The sequence below is a fragment of the Artemia franciscana genome, chromosome 11 (assembly GCF_032884065.1).
Source record: "Artemia franciscana chromosome 11, ASM3288406v1, whole genome shotgun sequence".
Lineage (NCBI taxonomy): Eukaryota > Metazoa > Arthropoda > Branchiopoda > Anostraca > Artemiidae > Artemia > Artemia franciscana.
Genome location: NC_088873.1, coordinates 2,311,563 through 2,331,161, shown reverse-complemented (window position 1 = coordinate 2,331,161; position 19,599 = coordinate 2,311,563). Strand labels below are relative to the sequence as shown.

Sequence of the window (19,599 nt, the reverse complement as noted above, 5' to 3'; positions counted from 1 at the left end):
ATTTTGTTTAGAACGGGGTGCAACTCTGTAAGATCAACCAGAATCGACCCAATTCCAAATGGGTGTCTGGAGAAATTTTGAGGAGGAAAAAAACGGGAAGCGTCAGACGATTTGCCTCCAACCCCACGTTTGTAAGCATAGTCATTGTTCAGCATGCGAAAAAGTTTCTTTTTAAGTTCAAACAAAATTCTAACAGGTTTTACTTTTGCTTTTAACAAGTTGTGATTTATCCTTTTCATTTATCTTCAATTTAACTGCGGTCTCAGGAACTTCTTTGATTCGATGAATCTATCAGATAAGCCCGTTTTTTGCCACTATGCCTGTGTGAATGAAAGATCTAAAGCTAAACTGGCCAGCCATGACAAAGAACAACAAAGAAATGGTTGGAATTGTCCATCGTTGAAATTTCAACGATGGACAAAAAACAGGACTAAGGCCAGTAGAAAGAAAAAGACAAAAACTAAAAGGAGGCGGATATTTCACCTATATGAAACGAGACGTCTTCAACGCTCGTAAAAAAAGATAAAAAACTAAAATAACCTAAAAATAGATAATATCCAAATCCAAGAAATAAAAACAACCAATAACAAAACCTACAATTGTCACAACTGAGACTATAAATCACAGAACAGAAATCACACAAAACATATACTATAAATATACAAAACATATACAATATGTTACAATAACATATATGTATATATATTGTATATATACAATATATACAATAACATATACAAAACATATAACATAGACTATAAATCACAGAAGCTAACAGAGTTTTCAAAGAGAGAGTCAAAGGGACTGGATAAAATGAACACAAAGTTAATTATTCTGTTGCGAAATAAAACCTATTGTTTGCTACTACTGCTGCAATTCTCCTAGGCCTTGTATTTAATCTAGTCCCCCCTTGGTGATTTTGTAAAACCTGATTACCCCCATTAAATAGTGGTTCACTTTCAGGAAGAATGTTATACATCAGGTCAATATTCAAATTATCTGTATCTCTATTGAGATATTATCAAGAATTTTTTTAAGATTTATTGAGATTACCTGTATCTCAATAAACAGAGAGTAGCAAACTTGCTTTCATTGAGGAACACTGGATTATCGTATTAGACATTGGGCTATTAATAAACTATGTGGCAAGTTTTTCATTACGAACAGGACATTTATATTTGATAATCAATGAGTGAACTGGTTTGATTGCCTTGCCCTAACACAACGGGTACTTTAAAAGATACCTTTCAAAGAGATTCCTGATGAGAGAATTCTACGTCCGAGTTTTTTTCAAATTTTGGGTGTTAGCCATGCCCTTTTAACGGCATATGCAAACCGCACGCTGTGAGCTAGCGTGGATAAATAGTAAGCTCATAAAAAGGTAGGCGATGGATCGATTTTCGTTTGATTTGGCATCGTGGGAAGAAAAACCATGGGGAAACGCAACCCAATAGAAGCTGAATTATCAGACCCGGCAATGAATACAACAAGGAATTCTGACGACGGCTGCATGGCTGATTGCCAGAAAACGAATGCGGAAAATATTGTTAAAATACTGGAAATGGCTAAATCTATTAATTAGAACATTCCGAGCGTGAATAATAATGTTCTTGAAATCAAAACTGATTTCAGTTTAATGAACAATCGTGTTAAGATCCTGGAAAATAAAATAATTCGACTGAGAATGAACTTACAAGAGTTAAATCCGAACTCCTAGCTCTAAAGACTATTGTCCAGGGTCGGTCAAACATGACTGATGAATGCAAGGAACTAGTGAATTTGGTCATCAACCAATCGATTATTGATGAAAACCGTGGCAAAATGTCCGATTTATTATTCTGGGGTTTAAATGATGTACCTGTCACCGATGCTGTATCCCTGATATCAGACGTGCTTTTAAATAGATTATCTCTTCGTCGTGTAAGTATATCATCTTTTAATGTGGTTCACTGCTTGAAAAAATTTGTCAAAATCAAAGTGGACAGTGTTCAGGCCCAGTTTTTGATTCAAACCAATGGAAGAATCTTAAAGGGAAAGAGTTTGGGTCCAATGAGTCTGTGTTTATTGGAGATGACGTTACACCCCGTATTAGAGTTTTGCGTAAGGAGCTGCTTAATATCCGCAAATATTTAATTGATAAAGATGTGAAATGCTGGGTACCTCCTAGCTTACCTCCCTTCATATGCGTATAGAAAGACGACACTGTTACCAAAGTAAAATGGTATAATGCAAATGGTTTGTTATTACCATAAGTTTGGTGATTTTGTGGGTTAAGTTAAAAGTTTTCACTTTTCATGCCTTTATTCTATTTTATTTAGTGATTAAGCGAATTTACTCTTTAGGACAATATATATAATCCTTTTTTTGTGTATGAGTTTCAATGAATAGTAGCCGGAGTGGTAGGGAATTTCTAACACGTCAAAGGCGATATTTTGTGGTGTATTTTTTCTTATATTGGTTATTTGCTTGGAAGGTATTCGTTTCCTTTGGGGGGGGGGGGGGAATTGAAGTGACGAAGCCATGCACCAATTTTCTGAAATTTGATGATTATGGTTAATGATAGGATTAATTGCCAAAGCAAAAGTAACCTTAAAAATTTAGAAGCGTTGAATATGGATTTTGGAAGTGGTTTTACAGAACAACTCCACCGAAGCTATGATTTTGGAATAGCTGGTCAGTATGTTTTATGTAATTCAAAATATTTGTTCAAAGATGATATTAATTCTGTGTATCGTGTAAAACTACAAATTAAGATAATATTTCAACATTTACTTTTGTTTTTTTGCTTAAGTTTCACCATCAAGATCATTGATTTACTAGAAAAAACCTTTGCTACTTTTTACCCAAAATAATTTTGCTTTTGTTGTTTGCTTAAGTTTTCCAATTTAGGTACTTGATTTACTGGAGGATGCCTTTACAATTTTTTATCCAAAATAATTTTTGCTTTTGTTTTTTGTTTATGTTTCACAATTAAGTTCTTCAATTTATCACTTGGCAATCCAATTTTATGAGCCGGTTTTATGAACTTCTTGGTTCCACTTAGTTATCGATATGTTTTGAGAATCTAGGTTGTCAGAGGAAAACACCTTGTACCAAAGGCTAACACATTCCACGTGGATATTCAAGTACGGTACTCACAGGTTCGCCCTGTGGTGGTACAGTGAGAATAATCTTTACTTGATTGTATGGAACTTTGAGTTCGGTCTCAACTACAGCAGCCCGTCGCATAGCGTGGAATTTGATTACACTGATGGGCTTATGCAGAATTGTTCCCATAATTGTTGAATTGTTCCCATAGACTCATATAGTTCCCATATGAATTGTTCCCATAGACTCATAGGTTCATAGACATAGACTCATAGGTATAAGTTTCGGCAAGTAGACTGTTTTGGTCTTTTCTTAGACACTGGTTTATTCTCTTTCTTGGAATTTGCATAGATTTGAAGTGGAAATATTCATTTTTTCTTCTTAGTTGTCTTTTTTTACATATTTTTTTTTTTTGCAGACCCATTTATAAAAAACAGTTATAGATTATATGAATCTTTTTGGGCTGGAGATTTCATAGGAACCCCCATAATAAATATTGTGCCTGAATGATCGATCCTGTTCAAAGAACTTAATGGGTAGGGGTAAGTGGTATATGCAGGGACGGGGTATAAGGTGGGACACAGTACTTGTCTGCCATCTAACTTTCTTTAAAAAATCCAATAAAGCCACCTAGTATAGTTCATTTAATGGCGGACATGACAGTTCTATCATTTTGGTAAGTTGCTATTTTCGTTTTTGAGAAAATCGACTTCAAAGTTTTGGGCTATACCCCCCAAAAAATATTTGGGCAATAGTTTTTTGTGCTTTATTTTGTAACGGTTTGCAGAAATTGTGTGTGTAAGATAGCAAACGAAAGCTAAAACATCAGGCCACGTCGTGTGGTCATCTGGTGGAAAAATATGCAACAGTAAAAAAAATCGGACACAATTTGCAAGTAGAGATCGCATGGTATATACTGGGACAAGGACAAGTGGTATGTAGTGGGACATGTCCCAGTATATACCACATGAATTCTTACAGTTCAGTCCATACATTGTGTCTTTTCTTATCTGTTTTTACTTGTATCCTAATGATAAAAATAGCTTATACATCTTTTTTTATCAGATTTGACATCAGAATAGAAGAAAATGCCACAATTTCCAAGAGCTAAGTGGGAGGAATATTCTAATTCGGTTGCTGAAAAGAAAGTTGACCAGCATTTCATGATTAAAGCAGCTATTGTAGATTTAGAGGCTGGCTTACCAATTAGGGCAGTGGCGGAGAAACACGGAGTGTCACGTTCAGCCCTTCACAGACACTACCAAAAGTATTCAAAACTCAGTGATGACGAAAAAGCGAATTACAGTGGTGCTCAAAAGTTCGGATTTGCTACTATTTTTATGCCTGAAGAAGAAGCATCGCTCTCTCAATACCTGCTGCAAGCGAGCAGAATGTGTTATGGTTTGACCAGTCGAGACACCAGAACCCTTGCTTACAACTACGCCGTTGCAAACATCAAGACTGTCCCAGACAGCTGGATAGACTCTAAAGAAGCCGGTATAGACTGGTTAGCTGGATTTCGGGCTCGAAACCCAGAGCTTTCGCTTAGAAAGCCAGAGGCAACAAGTTTGGGGCGTGCCACAAGCTTTAACAAGCACAATGTACAGGAGTTTTTCTCCAACTTGCAGTCAGTTTTGAAGAAAACTCCATCTACAGCAAGCGACATATTTAACTGTGATGAAACCTCAGTCACCACTGTTCATGTTCCTCCAAAGGTTTTTGCCGAGAAGGGTAGAAAAATAGTGGGCAAAGTAACCTTAGCTGAGCGTGGCGTGCTTGTGACTATGGTTGGAACCATCTCTGCCAGCGGGCAGTACCTTCCCCCCTACCTTATATTCCCACGCAAGAAATTTCAGCCTCTCATGCTGACTGGTGCTCCTGCTAACTCTGCTGGAGGAGCCTTGCCTTCCGGATGGGTAAACCAAGAACTGTTTCTGGAATATCTCAAACATTTCAAGACTTACTCGCATGCTTCCCCTGAAAGCCCGGAGCTTCTGATAATGGACAACCACGAGTCCCACATCTGTTCTGCAGTTGTGCAGTTTGCGAAAGAGTCTGGTATCACTTTACTAACAATACTACCTAACTGCAGCCACAGGTTGCAGCCATTGGACATTTGCGTGTATTTTCCCTTCAAATGCCAATACAACAAGGCTATGGACAACTGGATGCTGTCCAACCCAGGGAAGACCGTGACGATATACGAGATTGCATCTCTTGTTGGCCAAAGCCTCCCCGTATCTTTCACGCCAAATAACATAATGAGGGGCTTCGAGAAGACAGGGATATGGCCTTACAATCCAGACATCTTTACAGAAAATGATTTTCTAACCTCTGCTGTAACTGACAGACCTGCACCTGCTGCTTTGGATCCAGTTGAACCTAGAAACAACCTGGCCGAAACCCCAAGTATAAGTGGGCCTGAACAATCCTCTACACCCGTTTCAGTTCCTGTGACGCCAGAACAAGTTCGGCCATACCCTAAATCCAAGCCGCGTGTATTGAGTGGCAGAGGCAGGAAGAAAGGCTCTACAAAGATTCTTACTGACACTCCTGTGAAAAGACAGATTGAAGAACAAGAAGCCGAAAGAAAAGATAAGAAAGCACGGGGTGGCAGGGCTAGAGGAAAAGTTGGGACTGTTGGAAGAGCTGGAAAAGCAAAAAAAGACCAGACAACAAAAAAGCTATTTGTGGATTCAGAAGGAAGTGATGATGAAAAAATGATTCTTGATGATGATAGTGATGACTCGATGAAACTAGGTGAATCGGAAGATGAAAGTGAGAAAGAGGAAGAGATCTTTGACAGTGTCTCTACAGGAGATTTTGTTAAAGTTGTTTACGAAGGAGAGTATTTTCCTGGGTCTGTCCAAGAGAAAAACGAGAACAGTGTCAGAGTGAGTGTCATGTGCATGGCCGGTCTAAGAAAGTGGAAGTGGCCGGACCGAGAAGACTCAATATTTTATCCAAGGGAAGGCATTTTGAAAAAGTTGTCGCCTCCTACCCCAGCACCCGGTACAGCTTCCAGAGCAGCGTCATACTTCGTGTTTGCTGACTGGTAGTCTAGTCTTGTGCCTAAGATATTTTTACTTTTGAAGTCGAATTTTTAATGTAGTTTTTATACGATGAATAGTCGAAATTTTCTACCAATACATGAATATTTTTACTATGTCCCAGAGTATACCACCCCATGTCCCAAGATATACCACCCCCGGTACTTAGTGGGACAAATGGTATAAGCAGGGACACCCCCCTTTTTTTCTTCTAGCTATACAAGAAAAATCTGGAAAAATCACAGTTTATGCAGCAGTTCCGGGGCTTTCATTTGAGCCATAAACCATTTTTCTACTCCAATGTTAACCATGCATTTTGGAGGTTTTCCAAAATCCGTCCCTGCATATACCACTCTCCCCTACAATATTTACATCCTCTTTTTAGTAATAACACACAGATTGTAGAAGAATTATAAGATAAATTATTTGTGAATTCAAATACCTCCTCATCTTCCTCCTCCTCTACTGATTCATAGTCGTCAGCTGCCATTTTCTTCAATTTCTTCACTATCTCTGGTTCCGTAAGTGTTTTGTCAAAGCCAAGAAATGCATCTACAAGAGCTTTTTCAAAATCTCTCCTTCTGCAAATTAAATAAAATCATCAATATTAACCAAACTTCAAAAATTAAGCAAAAAAAATATCCAAATGTAAAGGGAAATACACTAACAATTTCTTATTGAAAAAATTTCCATGACTGAATGTATAAAAGACATAATAGAAAATTAAACAAAAATAAACTCAAGATATTTTGGTTTGTGTTCTAGGGGAAAATAGGCATAAGGAGAAGAGGCATATTTTCACGGTGCGCTGTCTAGGAATGATATTACACTGGTAATTTCTCCCAAAACGTAATTTATACCACTTGGGGGAAGACGAAGATGTTTGGGAAGGATTGAAATGAAGACTCGTCCTTACAGTTGTCGGCTGTATGGAGAGTGGCAAAACAATTTGTTGCACTTTCGGGGGAAGTGTAAAGGGGTTTGAGAAAGTGGATTTTTGAAGTGGACGAGGGGGAAGCACTATGGGTGGAAAAACTGTTGGGAAATGGTGGTTCTAGTAGTATTAGGAATCTGACGTGGTCTATTCATGTGGGCTTGACTCACCGTGAGGATATAATGATTTTGTTCATATTAGTTCTTTGGATGGGGTTTTTTCTAGTTTTAATCATTTTGTTTACTTGTTTAACAGATTGTTTTAATTATTTTTGGATGTGGTTCTCTTTTTCTTTCTTTTTTGTGACCATGGCCATGCGAGCTTTTTTGTTTCAAATTAAACATGAAAAAATGAAGTTGTTTAAGTGAAAGTAAAAAGTAAAAATTAAAACTAGAAATTAATAGAAACTGTTCTGTGCAAGAGAAACACACCCCCTCTAACCTCCCGTCTCTACGCTAAAGTTTGACTCCTTTCGTCAATATTTCTGTACTAAATAAAAAGCCAAACTACCCAAAAAATCACAAGTTGAACAGTCTCCTGTTGCTCTTTTTTAATGCCCGTAAAAAAGAGACGAGTTCAGAAATTGGATAGCTGATACAAATTATAATTCAAATAGTTCTACCTAATATTGATTAAATAATAAGGAAGTACGATAACAATAACAAACTGGATTGCAAAAAATACAAATAGAATGTATAATTTTGATTCATTATGATTTAGTGAAAGAATTTATCCTAGAAGTTGGCTATCAGAGTCCAGCGCATCATTTAAAAAGGATACTTCCTTAGGTCCTCCCAAGGTTCGTCACGACGACCTGTCCTGGGCCCTTAACCAAAACTCCTCCATCGAAGACCTCGCCAACTTTGCCTCCTTCTCTAACATCCTGCCAATGGTCATTTTGGGTCTCCCTGACTTACAGAGGCCAGGGGGTGTCCAACACTATATGTCATGAGGCAGCCTTCCATCATCCATTCGCACCATGTGCCCCCAATACATCCATAGTCGCTTTCAAATGACATCAATGATGGGGATATTGTTTGTCATGCTATAAATCTCTATCATTCTTATTCTCTCCGCCCAATGTATATTCAAAACAGATCTTAGGCAGTTATTATCGAATGTCCGTAGTCGTTTTCCTAGTTGCGCAGTGATGCTCCAAGTTTCACAGCCTTAAGTAAGGACGGAGAGGACATTAATATTATAGATTCTGAACTTGAGCTTCTGGAAATATTTGTTATTTCTCCAAACTTTTCTAAGACAATTGAAGGCGAATCCAGCCAATGCTATTCGGCACAAAATTTCTCTTTCTGGATTGGCATCTTGCGCAAGAATGCTGCTGAGATATTTGAACTCTCTCACTACTTCAATTTCCTTATTGTTGACCAAGAGTCCTTCAGCTAAGTCAGGAATGACCGCATTTGACATTGATTTAGTCTTGTTAGCGCTTATGGAGAGACCAGCAGCATTTGCCACACGCTCAAGTTCATTTATATTGTTTTGTATAGCTTCTGATTCGTGAGCGAAGAGTGCAATATCGTCAGCAAAAACACCATCATGAAATTCTCTTAATGGGTTTAATTGTAGATCCCCACTGAAGCTACATCCACAAAGCACAAGATCTATGACTATGGCAAATAACAGTGGCGATAGAATGCAGCCCTGCCTTACACCTGACTGAACGGTGAACCAGTCCGTTAAGTCGCCCTCTGTTTGTACTGTGCATAACATATCGAGGTATGGCGCTTTAATTATATTTACAATTTTGATCGGTATCCCGTAATGCATTAAAATTTCCCACGTGGTCTCGAGGTGTATCGAGTCAAAGGCCTTGAGAAAGTCTATAAATACTGTGAGTAGTTGAACTTGCCATGTATTAGATTCTTCCAGCAGGACTCTCAGGCTAAATATTATGTCACAACACGATCTGTTTTTACGGAATCCATGTTGTTCATCTCTCAGAACTTTCTCCACTTTACTTTGAATTCTACTGAGAATAATTTGGCACAAAACCTTGCTACCAACTGACTGTAAAGCGATGCCAATTAGTACATTTAGTCTTTTGTCCTTTTTTGAAGAGTTTGACAATTACTGCCTTTGACCATTCACTAGGGACTTTTTCATCATCCCAAACACGCGACACGCTGATCATATAGGTGACATATTATTGAAAAACTGTGTTATGTCTACACGAGCACTTCTTATTCAAAGAAGAACTAGCCCTGCAGCAACTTGATGGTTGGGTCAAAGTCCTTGGTGTTACTGGGTTGTCAAGTGGGAAAGGAAGACCCTTTGGCGGTGTTGCTCTGCTTATTTATGCCAAACTCATGCCCAAACCAATTTCGTTTTCTGATTTCTTTATGTCGGTTCAACTCTTAGACGTTGCTGTGTTTTCTACATATATGTCAACTAACTACCATGACTTATACTCAGAGCAAAAGTTCAGCATGGTTTGTAGTAAGCTTGCAAACGATGTGTCAGAAGCGCAGAAATAAGGTCTTACTGTTGTCATTGCAGGAGATGTGAACTGTAATCTTAGTGATACTAATAGCTTCAGGACAGGGATCCTCTTTAGTTCCTGTCCTCAACTCACGGTCATCAACAACGACCTGGCACATATATATGTACATAATAGTAGGTCTACACCCAACCTTGATCTTTTCTCCTCAACGAAACCGAATGCAATTCACCCCTCTTCCCTTGTTTACAATTCAATCTGTGTTTATAACCATTTACCAGTATCGAACACGCTCCGTGTTGGTTCAAGTAACCCCACTTAAGACACATAACCGCTGGGTTTGGAAACCGGATTGGAGAAGAATTGACGCCCATACTCACCATACTCACCCATACTCAACGAAACCAAATGCAATTCACCCCTCTTCCCATGTTTACAATTCAATCTGTGTTTATGATCATTTACCAGTATCGAATACGCTCCGTGTTGGTCCAAGTAGCCCCACCTAAGAAACATAACCGCTGGGTTTGGAAACCGGATTGGGGAAGAATTGACATCCATACTCACCATTTAGTGTCTGATAACATATTATCAAAAATCACAGTACCTTGCCTCCTATTACAGACTAATTCAGGCTGACAAGTAGTTATACCTGAATACCCATTTCTGTGAAATCGTGCATGCGTTGAGAATGGCAGAAAAAGCAAGTGTGCCTACAAGAAAAATTTCGATCGGAACCGAAATACCGGAGTGGAACGAAAACTTCGAGCTTAGTGAAGCCTGTCAGCGGCCGTAATTTTGGTTTCAGCTGTGATGGGATCATGATAAGCCTAAAGTGGGCACAGTGAATAAAATCAGACTGTACACAAAAGCGCGAAATTGTTTAGCTCTGCACTGGATTCGTATCATAAAAAAATAGCGCTCGAATCAAAACCAAACCTTCTCTGGTTTAGAAGTTTACTCTTCTAAACCTCTTCTTTTACCCTATGTTTGTTAGAATAACAGAGGTATTAAGCATTCCAACCCCACACATGCAAGCCTTTTGGAGGATGAGTACACTGAATACTATACTTCCAAGTTTTATGCACCTGATCCTAAGCTTGAAAGAGCTTCTAAAAAGGGAATTAGACAAAAGACTCTCTGAGCCTATTGAAAGTCCAGGATTTATAGTAACCTTCTTCCGCGTCTATGATGCCATTAGCAAACTAAAAAAAAAAAGTGCTCAAAGGGAGCTGATTATATTTGTGGCTTTCATCTGGTGAATGGCATTCCGGTGTTGTTTGAGAACTTAACTGTAATGTAACAAAGTATATTCTCATATCAGTTAGTGAATGATTCTTTTTGTATTGGTATCTTCAATCTAGTTATCAAAAGGGAGAAAGACACATCTCAGTGCAGTTCACATAGGTCAATTACCATAGCCCCTGTTTAATGTCAATTTTTTGAAATACTAGTTACTGATGAGACAAACCGAGTGTGTTACAAACCCAGCAACCAGTTTGGGTTTAAAAAGGGCAGCAGTAGAGAACTTGTGTATCACCTCATGTGTAATATCCTCCTGGATTGTGATCGAATTGGCGAAGCTATTGTTATTGCATGTTTAGAAGTAACTCAAGCCTTCAACTCCTATCAGGATAGCCAACTGCTGTTGAGTGCATATAACCAGAGTCTTGACAAGTTGGTAATTATTACTTTCCACAATTTTTATTGGAAACTTGTAGTGAAGTTTAAGAAAAATCTACCAAGTGGAATAAAAATTGCTTCTACTATTATCCTAGTAAAAAAAAAAAAAGAGATCCGTCAAGGAACTATCTCTTCGCCACCTCTCTACAATAATGGTCTAGTTGGAACTCAGCATGCACTCAAACTGAGCTATCAGTTTGAGGTTTCATCTTGGTCAACATCTATCTTTACTGAACTATACTGACAATATATTGTATTTAAGTGGTTTTTTTCTCGTTTCGAAAAGAATTCTACAGCATTTAAAAGCTCAAACAAGAAAACCAGTCTGTCTTTCAACAAGACTAAAACAGAGCTTATTGTCTTTAATCGTAAAGGAAGTGATCCTGCCCCCGAAGTAAAGCTTGGTGACAAGATAGTAAAATCTTCATCAAGTATAGTCCATCTTCGTCTACTTTTTGGTTGTAGCATTAATTCGACAAGTGTTTTTTTTAATAGAAGATGTTACTAGTAAAGTCCAAAAAGCTTACGGTATAATTGTATCGTCCAAAGCTTCATATAGTCAACAGATTCGGGCCCAGCTATTTTCGGTGATTGCTACACCATACGCGTTGGCACTCTCTCCTTTTTACTCTTATCTGACAAGAATAAACATGTGATATGTTCTTGTTACTACCATTTTCGTAAATTTCTTTTGTGTGTCTCCTTGGAAGCAGAACGCAGGGATTAGCAAACAATATAACATACTAAACCCATAAATGATTGTTCAGAAAAGACTAGATAAGTTTAATCTGAATTCAAGAGGAAATGAAGCGTGTGATGCATTGCAGTATTAGTGTTCATAAGTTGGTTTCCTTGCATATATTTGTGCATTTTTATTTGATGCATTTTTTCTCTTTTCTTTTATTACTCCATAAGTGACACTGTTCTTTTTTTAGTGGGAAATGAAGTTCATTCCTTCATTCGATTATAGACTGTGCATGTATGTATTTGGGAGGGGGAGGGCAATTGTCCTCCCTCTAAATTTTAAAAAATAGTTTAGGAGAGAGAGAGAGAGAGAGAGAGAGAGAGAGAGAGAGAGAGAGAGAGAGAGAGAGAGAGAGAGAGAGAGAGAGAGAGAGACCCCTCCTACAGTTCTATTAATTAACGCCATGGTACTGAATCAAATCTTATGGAAGTGTCAAATTTGAAAAATCTACTTTGACATTTAGGTATGTAGACACAAATGGTATTACTAAATTAGGAAGCCACCCATTGATTAGCATCAAGAAAAAAGAAGTCCGCACAACAGTGACAACTGAAAAGCCTACAACCAAGAATCAAGGAAAATAGCACAAAAAGGATAGAAAATTATGCTAAAGACTAATTAGCATAATTTTCTATCTTTTTTGTCCTCTTGAAATATACTGAAAAATATAAATGAAAATGATAATACTTATATTGATAGAGAATGATAGAAAAAAAAACGAGACAGCACAATAGTTGCTATATTAATTCAAACTGAAAGCAAAATTCCCTAAAATCTTGCTAAAAAAAATTTTTAAGCTCAGTCTTTTGAAACAAAGTTTTTGCAAAGTTTCACTGAAATATTTCATTTTGCAACTGAATTTTAAAGCCTTTTTCTCAAAAACACCAACCAAAACAAGAAATTGCAGAACAGGAAATTTAAAAAGACTTACTTGAATGATTCTAATTTTTTCAGAAACTCTGGTAAATTGACAGAACAGTATGCAGCTACCTCTGAACCACCATGCCCATCATAAACCGCAAAATATGAAGTATTTTCATCGAAGTCCATTATCACATTGTGGGCATCCTAAACAGAACATAAAAAATGTTGTTGAGTGGTGTTTTACAAGTGGACCCACAATTATCATTAAATTGAAGTCTAAAGCATTCGGAAGATTAAATTTGGACCTTCTGCCTATAATTTTTTTCTTTCTGGAACAAACTCAATTTCATATTAATATAGAAAATACACATGATGACCCTCTACTTGTTTAAGTTTATTTAATTTTGTTGGTGCTGTGTATTTAAATAACATCTTTTGTTCATTTTAAACCTAAAATTATGGAAATCTTAAATGTGCATAGCTTGTCAAGACCCAATATGTTTATTAGCCATTTGACTAGAGAGTAAAACTTGGCGACGAGTACTTTATTACAAGCACAGTTGACTGTGTAACAAATTATATCAAAGTACCAAGGACAGTGAAAATGAATTTGATTTATTGAGTTGGTTATGTTGAAACTTAACTTATAACAAACATAAAAAAACTAGAAAATTCAGAATTCAACTTTTCATGAAAAAGACCATCATCTACAGTTAGTCAGTTTTTGGTAGGTGGATATGATACAAAATTACCTACCACTTGTTAGTTTTTTCATTTTTATTATTTTTTGCTAAACACCAAAAAAAGCATGATTTGGTCTATTCTGAATTTATGTATAGACGCATTATATAGATTGTACAAGGCTTGTCAAAACACAATTTACCTACAGGTTAATTGCTTTATGAGTAAATTTGGTTATGAATATTGTCACATTTGATTAAATCCAGTTTCTATTTTTAATCAGTTTGCAACATGATTTTTCCTTTCAAAGAAGAAACAAAATGCTCAAAATCAAAGAGGCAACAACTCTGGTTTTGATTTTTAAGCAGTAAATGAGTTAATTTTTCTTTCTGAGAAGTATAGGTAAGATAAAAGCTAAGCTTTTATTTATGTTAAAAAGACCCATATATTTATGTGTTTCTACACCAATTTTAAATATACCATTTGTACCAAAATACTCAAAGTGCACTTGCACATAACTTCTAATAGTATGAAAATACAAAAAACCACAAATTTATTTCTATCTTAGAGCTCTTATTCAGGATATCTCCTTTATGACGAATTAACTAGAACTATTATTTTGTGAGTTGTAAAGTAAAAAAACAAGCTATTCTAACTCTGTGCTGTATATAGAAAATCATTTATGGCATATATTGAGTTTTTCAGCAACCTGAGCATGCTGTGTTCTGTCTTCAACAGGCTGACTCCATAGACCTTTTTTTTACATGAAAGACTTATAATTGACTGCAGAAGAAATAGAAGAATCAAAGAAAAAATATTCATAGAACAAGAAATGATTGATTAGCATTCTTATTGGTTTTGATTAGAGTGCCTGCAAGAAACTGGCAAAAGCCACAAAACCAGCAAACTTTTAAGCATAATCTAGGACTATATCCAGCTGCATTAGGGGGCAGGGGTGTAGATTGGGTTTGAGTTTGGAGGGATGTTGTGCTGACAGAATTGTTCAGTGTGCCAGCAAATGCTGAAAAATAAGCTGAAGTAAACTAAAAACATCAGCTGAATTCCAAGGTGTCAGCACTGCATCCTGATACCTTGGAACTTGAGGAGGAGAAGTTTTCCCTGATCTGTGCCCCAGTTAGGGGGGTGGGGGCTGGGTTAGAATTGCATTGACAGTGATTATTATTATATTTGGAAAAAGCATTAAATGGTGAATAAAAAGAGAAAATTTTCTTTGTTATGACTGATTTCTGTCTTACAGCATCACTCAGGTTTCCAAAAATATACTGAAGACAAAGGATCAGAGCAAACATTATAGTACCAAAATGTGGAGTCATGTCCCTTCCATGTAAAATTCATTTTGTTTTCCTTTCCTTGGGCTACATTTTGAGCAGACTTACTACCCGTTCCCCTGTAGCCCCCAGAAATCTGATCAAAATTTTACAATAGTAATTTTCTTCCGAAGAGTTAAAAGGTACAATAAACATGCCCATAGGTGTGACATGACACCCATAGTCCCTGGGATAAGTGCTGTAAATTATGCAGGTTGTCAATCATTTACAGATAGGCTTTAGAAAGGGAAAAGGGAGGATGATTGATCTTTTGTGTGCATAGGCATGAAACTTTTAGAGATTGTTCTTTGGGTCATAAGAACCGCATTGTTGTAAGAAGAGAGGGGAGTGATGAATAGGAGGCCCAGAAATAAGCTGAAAACTTTTTGCTCCTGACTAGTTTGAAACTTAAAGTTGTACATCCTTGGGCCAAGAGTGAGCTAGTGTAAAAAAAAAATTAAAAAAAATTGGGGTACTCTCCCAAAAATAGCACTTGAAAGTTGCCCTTGAAAGAGACCTGAAAAGCCAAAAAAGACTCCCCCAGCCACTTCACGTAGAAGGGGTGGCTGTAGAGAATTAGGAGGGAATTCATGTAATTGGAAACTCAGAATTCAAGTGCTCTTTTAAGGGACAAGTCTTTGAGTGTAGCCAAAGTTCTACCCATTCTCTCTTCTGTAACTTGGCCCCTTACAACCAAATAATATTTGAGCAAATTTTTTGAAAGCAATTTTATCAAATGTGCACCTCTGAAGTCAAAATTACCCCCAAAAGCAATGTCTTGAAGTTACATAAACTACCCATTGTTTTACAGATAAGTTTAGGTAAAAATTGTAGTGTTTGATAATGTGCTTGAGCTTATATTGCTTTTTGTTGTAGGAGCCTGGGCATAATAAACTCATTACTGGAGATTGTTGCAGAAAAAATGCCCATTATTAGATCCACCCAATTGTATTTGTATTACAAGACCCTACATGAATTAAAATCTATCCATGTTTAAATAAGAAGATAAATAAAAAGACCCCATGTGGTACCAGGTTATCAAAATCGCATCCAAGCAATATCTCAAGAATGGCTGGGTATCAAGTTAAAATCTTAGGGGAGATGAGTGTATCTCAAATTTCAACTTGTGGGGAGGGCTAAAAATACTTTTTCTCTGATCGGCCTCCAATCAAGCACTAAGCTACTATGGGACTTGTAATTGATTCATAGTCAAGAAGCAAGGTAAATTAACAACATATTTTGTGCTTCAATGTATTAAAAACAATTTCCTGGGAACACCTTTTGGGACCAAGTTGAAACTTTTAAGAGTGTTGAAGGGGAAGGAAAGAGAATGGACCTTGAAACTTAACTTAGGAGGAGGGCTTTAGTTTCTAATCTGTTCAAAATTCTTGGCACTATGAACCCCTATAGCACAAGCAATAAAAACTAAAAGAACTAAATGTATTCAGGTTACCAAAACAGTGTATCTGCATTATCTCAAGAGCAGCTTGGGAGATTGAGTTAAAAATTTTAGGGGATGCTTAGGGAGGGGGGGAGCAGATCTCGAATCTTGACTTTGAAAAGGAGGGAGGGAATCAAAAGCAAGCCATGTATATAGGTCATCAAAAGGGCATATCTGCAACCCCTCAAGAATGCCCTTTGGAAATTGTACAGAAACTCTGTGGGTGTAGGGTGGGACATTAACACCCATGAAGGACTCCTGCACACACCTGGAAGCTGTCAGTGATACCTTCACTAGTCATGACAGAACTTCTAAATTAAGAAGAGATATCTTTGGAAAGGTCAACTAGTTTTCACAGGATTTCATAATGAAGGAGGATAAGCCACAGACCACTTCTCCCAATAAGGTCAAAGGCTTGTCTGAAGCCAATGTAGGATTGGTACTGGTTGCAGCAAAATTCTATATATTTTTCTAAAACCTGGTACACTGTAAAAATTTAGCCAATGATCAATTTCTTGAAGTGAAAAAAGCTTCACATTTTGGATGACAAACAATAACACAGCTCTGATCCACTGGAGTATAATATAGATGAGGCTTTTGGCAGTCTGACTTGTTAGGCAGGTAGTTGTAGCATATTGCCTTTGGCTGGTTTTGTGTTATGCTATGTGCAACTGCCAATTGTGGCTATGCACTGTAAAGTCAAGAAATGTCCTTCTTACTATCAATGAATAAATGATACCAAAAGAAAACAGAAACTAAAATAAATAAATATATCAAACATTAAAACAACAGATGCTGCTACTAATGAATTCTCTAAACACAGAAATTGTCACAAAAAGGAATAAGCCCACCACATCTAGGGGACAGAGCACTGTTTGAGTTTTCCTAAAAAAGAATATGCAATTTCTCTTTACCACAACATATTATGTCAAAAAACCTATTTTCATTAGTTATTTCTAGTAATCTTAATTATTATGGGCTCTTTGTTGTTATTTTTTTTACAAATAAAAGCTACACTTTTGAAAAATACTTTTTGTCTTCAACATAACACAAATGACACCCTAGGCATTTAGAAGATTTTAGAGGGAGAGAGGGATGGGAGAAGTAGTAGTCTTATTTTTAAACCTTGATTAGCCATATGATGTTATTTGTGCTGTTGTACTGTTGTTTGTGTAACAACAAATAAGAAATAAACAACTTGAAATATAATTCAATGATAGCAAGATAAAAATCACACTCTGACCTTGAGAATGTTTAAGGGGTATAGCATCCTCCTCTCTGTGGTAGTTTTTCTAGGTTTTAAGTCTGATCATTCATTATTATTTCTGTTTGCTTCATGATTTATTAAATCATCTAAAGCAGTATATGTAATTTTTATGCTTGATGTGATTCATCATGTTAAGCTCTATTAGTTTGGGTTTTATTTACTTATTGATAGTAATTTTTGTTTTCATTAGTTCTTCCAAGTAATTATAGTCAATATGGTGATTTTTTGCTTTTGTGAATGCTTGACAACCATTATGGATACTAGACTACAACATACTGTTAGAATTAGTTGAAATGTAATTTATTTTTAAGTAAGTGCAAATGATGACCTGGCCCTTTGGAAGGTCAAAGGGGGTCCAAGGGGAAAACTATACTGCAAAGCAGCATAATTTCTAGCTTAGAGCACTTAGAAATGCTAATTCTAGAAGTGTATCCATTTCTGGATGACCCTCCTCCTCCATGGGGCAAACTAAAGATGTATGAAGTGGGCTTGCTTACAGGTAGCATTACCTAGAGAGTAAAGTGTATTAGTCCATGAGCCCTGCAGGCAGCAGGGTGAGGTCTGTATTCTATATTTATTGACTAAAACTTGTTTCAGGTTTTTTTTAGTTTTATCACTCTTGGTTGAATAAAAAATAGAATAAAGACCTTGCCCTTCTCCCCATAGGACTCATGAACTAATACTCTTTGCTCTATAGGTAATGTTACCTGTAAGCAAGCCTACTTTATGCGTTTTTAGTCTTATTAAAGGGGAATTTTAGAAATCTAAAAAATGGATGTACTTCTCTAATAATGACAAAGAAACAATATGTAATCATCAGAATCTTGCTATATGAAGCAACACTCACTTTAGACAGTTTGTAATGAAACTAAACATTTACCTTAATTTCTATTTATTTTGGGTCTTATTTATTTATGGTAATTTTTGTTTGCTTTCAGTTTGAGTTATCATATAATTTTGTTCTTTTTTGCTTCTCATAGGTTAACAATCTTTTAACTTCCCTTTGAAATAACTAGGTTTTTTTGTAACACTCTGTTCTATTGACTCTTCTGAAAGAATCTAGATGGCTCTTGTGAAGGAATAATTAGAATAGAAGCATTATTATAAACTAAGATTTTTCAAAGACAACAGTCAATTTCAAGACCCCCCCCCCCAATTTACATTGAATCCAATATAGCCATAGGCTATATCTAAAATTATAAAAAAATATTATTAGGCCTATGATGAGATTCCTACTTTTTAAACTGCAATGCTTCTATTAATCAGAGTATGATGCTTCTTTCTACTTTTATTCATATCTTATATTTATCTAGTTGTTCTTATCATTTCATAGAGAAATACTAGATGGAGGGGGGGGGGCTTTGTCTATTTTGGAGAAAAGTTTGGAAAAACTGGCATGTCAATTATATCTCTTTTCTACAAAGTGGACAAGGACATGATAGAGAAAGTACACAGGAAAGCAACAAAGATAGTAGACAGGTGCCAACATCTTCCTTACCCAATGAGACTGCAAACTCTGAACTTATACAGTATGACTTACCAAAGAAAAAGGGGTGACATAACACTTACAAATTGATTCACAACAATCTAATTCATGGTCTCTTCTTCATTGATTCATCACAGCAGACAAGGGGTCATTCTAAGAAGCTCATAAAGGTCAACACTCAGAAGAGGGAATGCCATCACTTCCTAACCAACTGGGTAGTAGACCAGTGGAACTAACTGAGCAATCATACTGTATCCAGTAAGACCATCAAAGAATTCAAAGCCTCACTTGACAAGGAGTAGAGCAATAAGATCAATATTCAAAACAATTCCGAATTGATCCACATGGCATTTTTTAAAGAAATGCTGAGCAATGCTACAGGATGGGAAATCCTTCAATTGCTCCAAGTTGCAATTTAAGGTAAGAAAGTGAACAAAAATCTTGGGAATTAACCAATATATTTTAAACTAGGTCTATGTACTTCTACTCCTTTCCTCTCAAAGAGCATTGATGTTTTACAATTTTTGTATAATAGTGAAACCTTGAGAAAAAGAAGTGTTACTCAAACGAGACACAAG

The 19,599-nt window shown here is 36.6% G+C and overlaps 1 protein-coding gene across 1 annotated transcript in view; it reads right to left on the bottom strand.

The window, feature by feature from the left end:
- LOC136032679 (protein phosphatase 1G-like) overlaps positions 1 to 19,599 on the bottom strand; it is a 38,007-nt gene that overhangs the window by 17,552 nt on the left and 856 nt on the right. Inside the window, exons 2-3 of the mRNA XM_065712974.1 lie at positions 12,886 to 13,022; positions 6,580 to 6,718 (exon numbers count right to left, since the gene is read on the bottom strand). Of these exons, the coding sequence (XP_065569046.1) occupies positions 6,580 to 6,718; positions 12,886 to 13,022 (276 nt within the window). The remainder of the gene's footprint in view (positions 1 to 6,579; positions 6,719 to 12,885; positions 13,023 to 19,599) is intronic.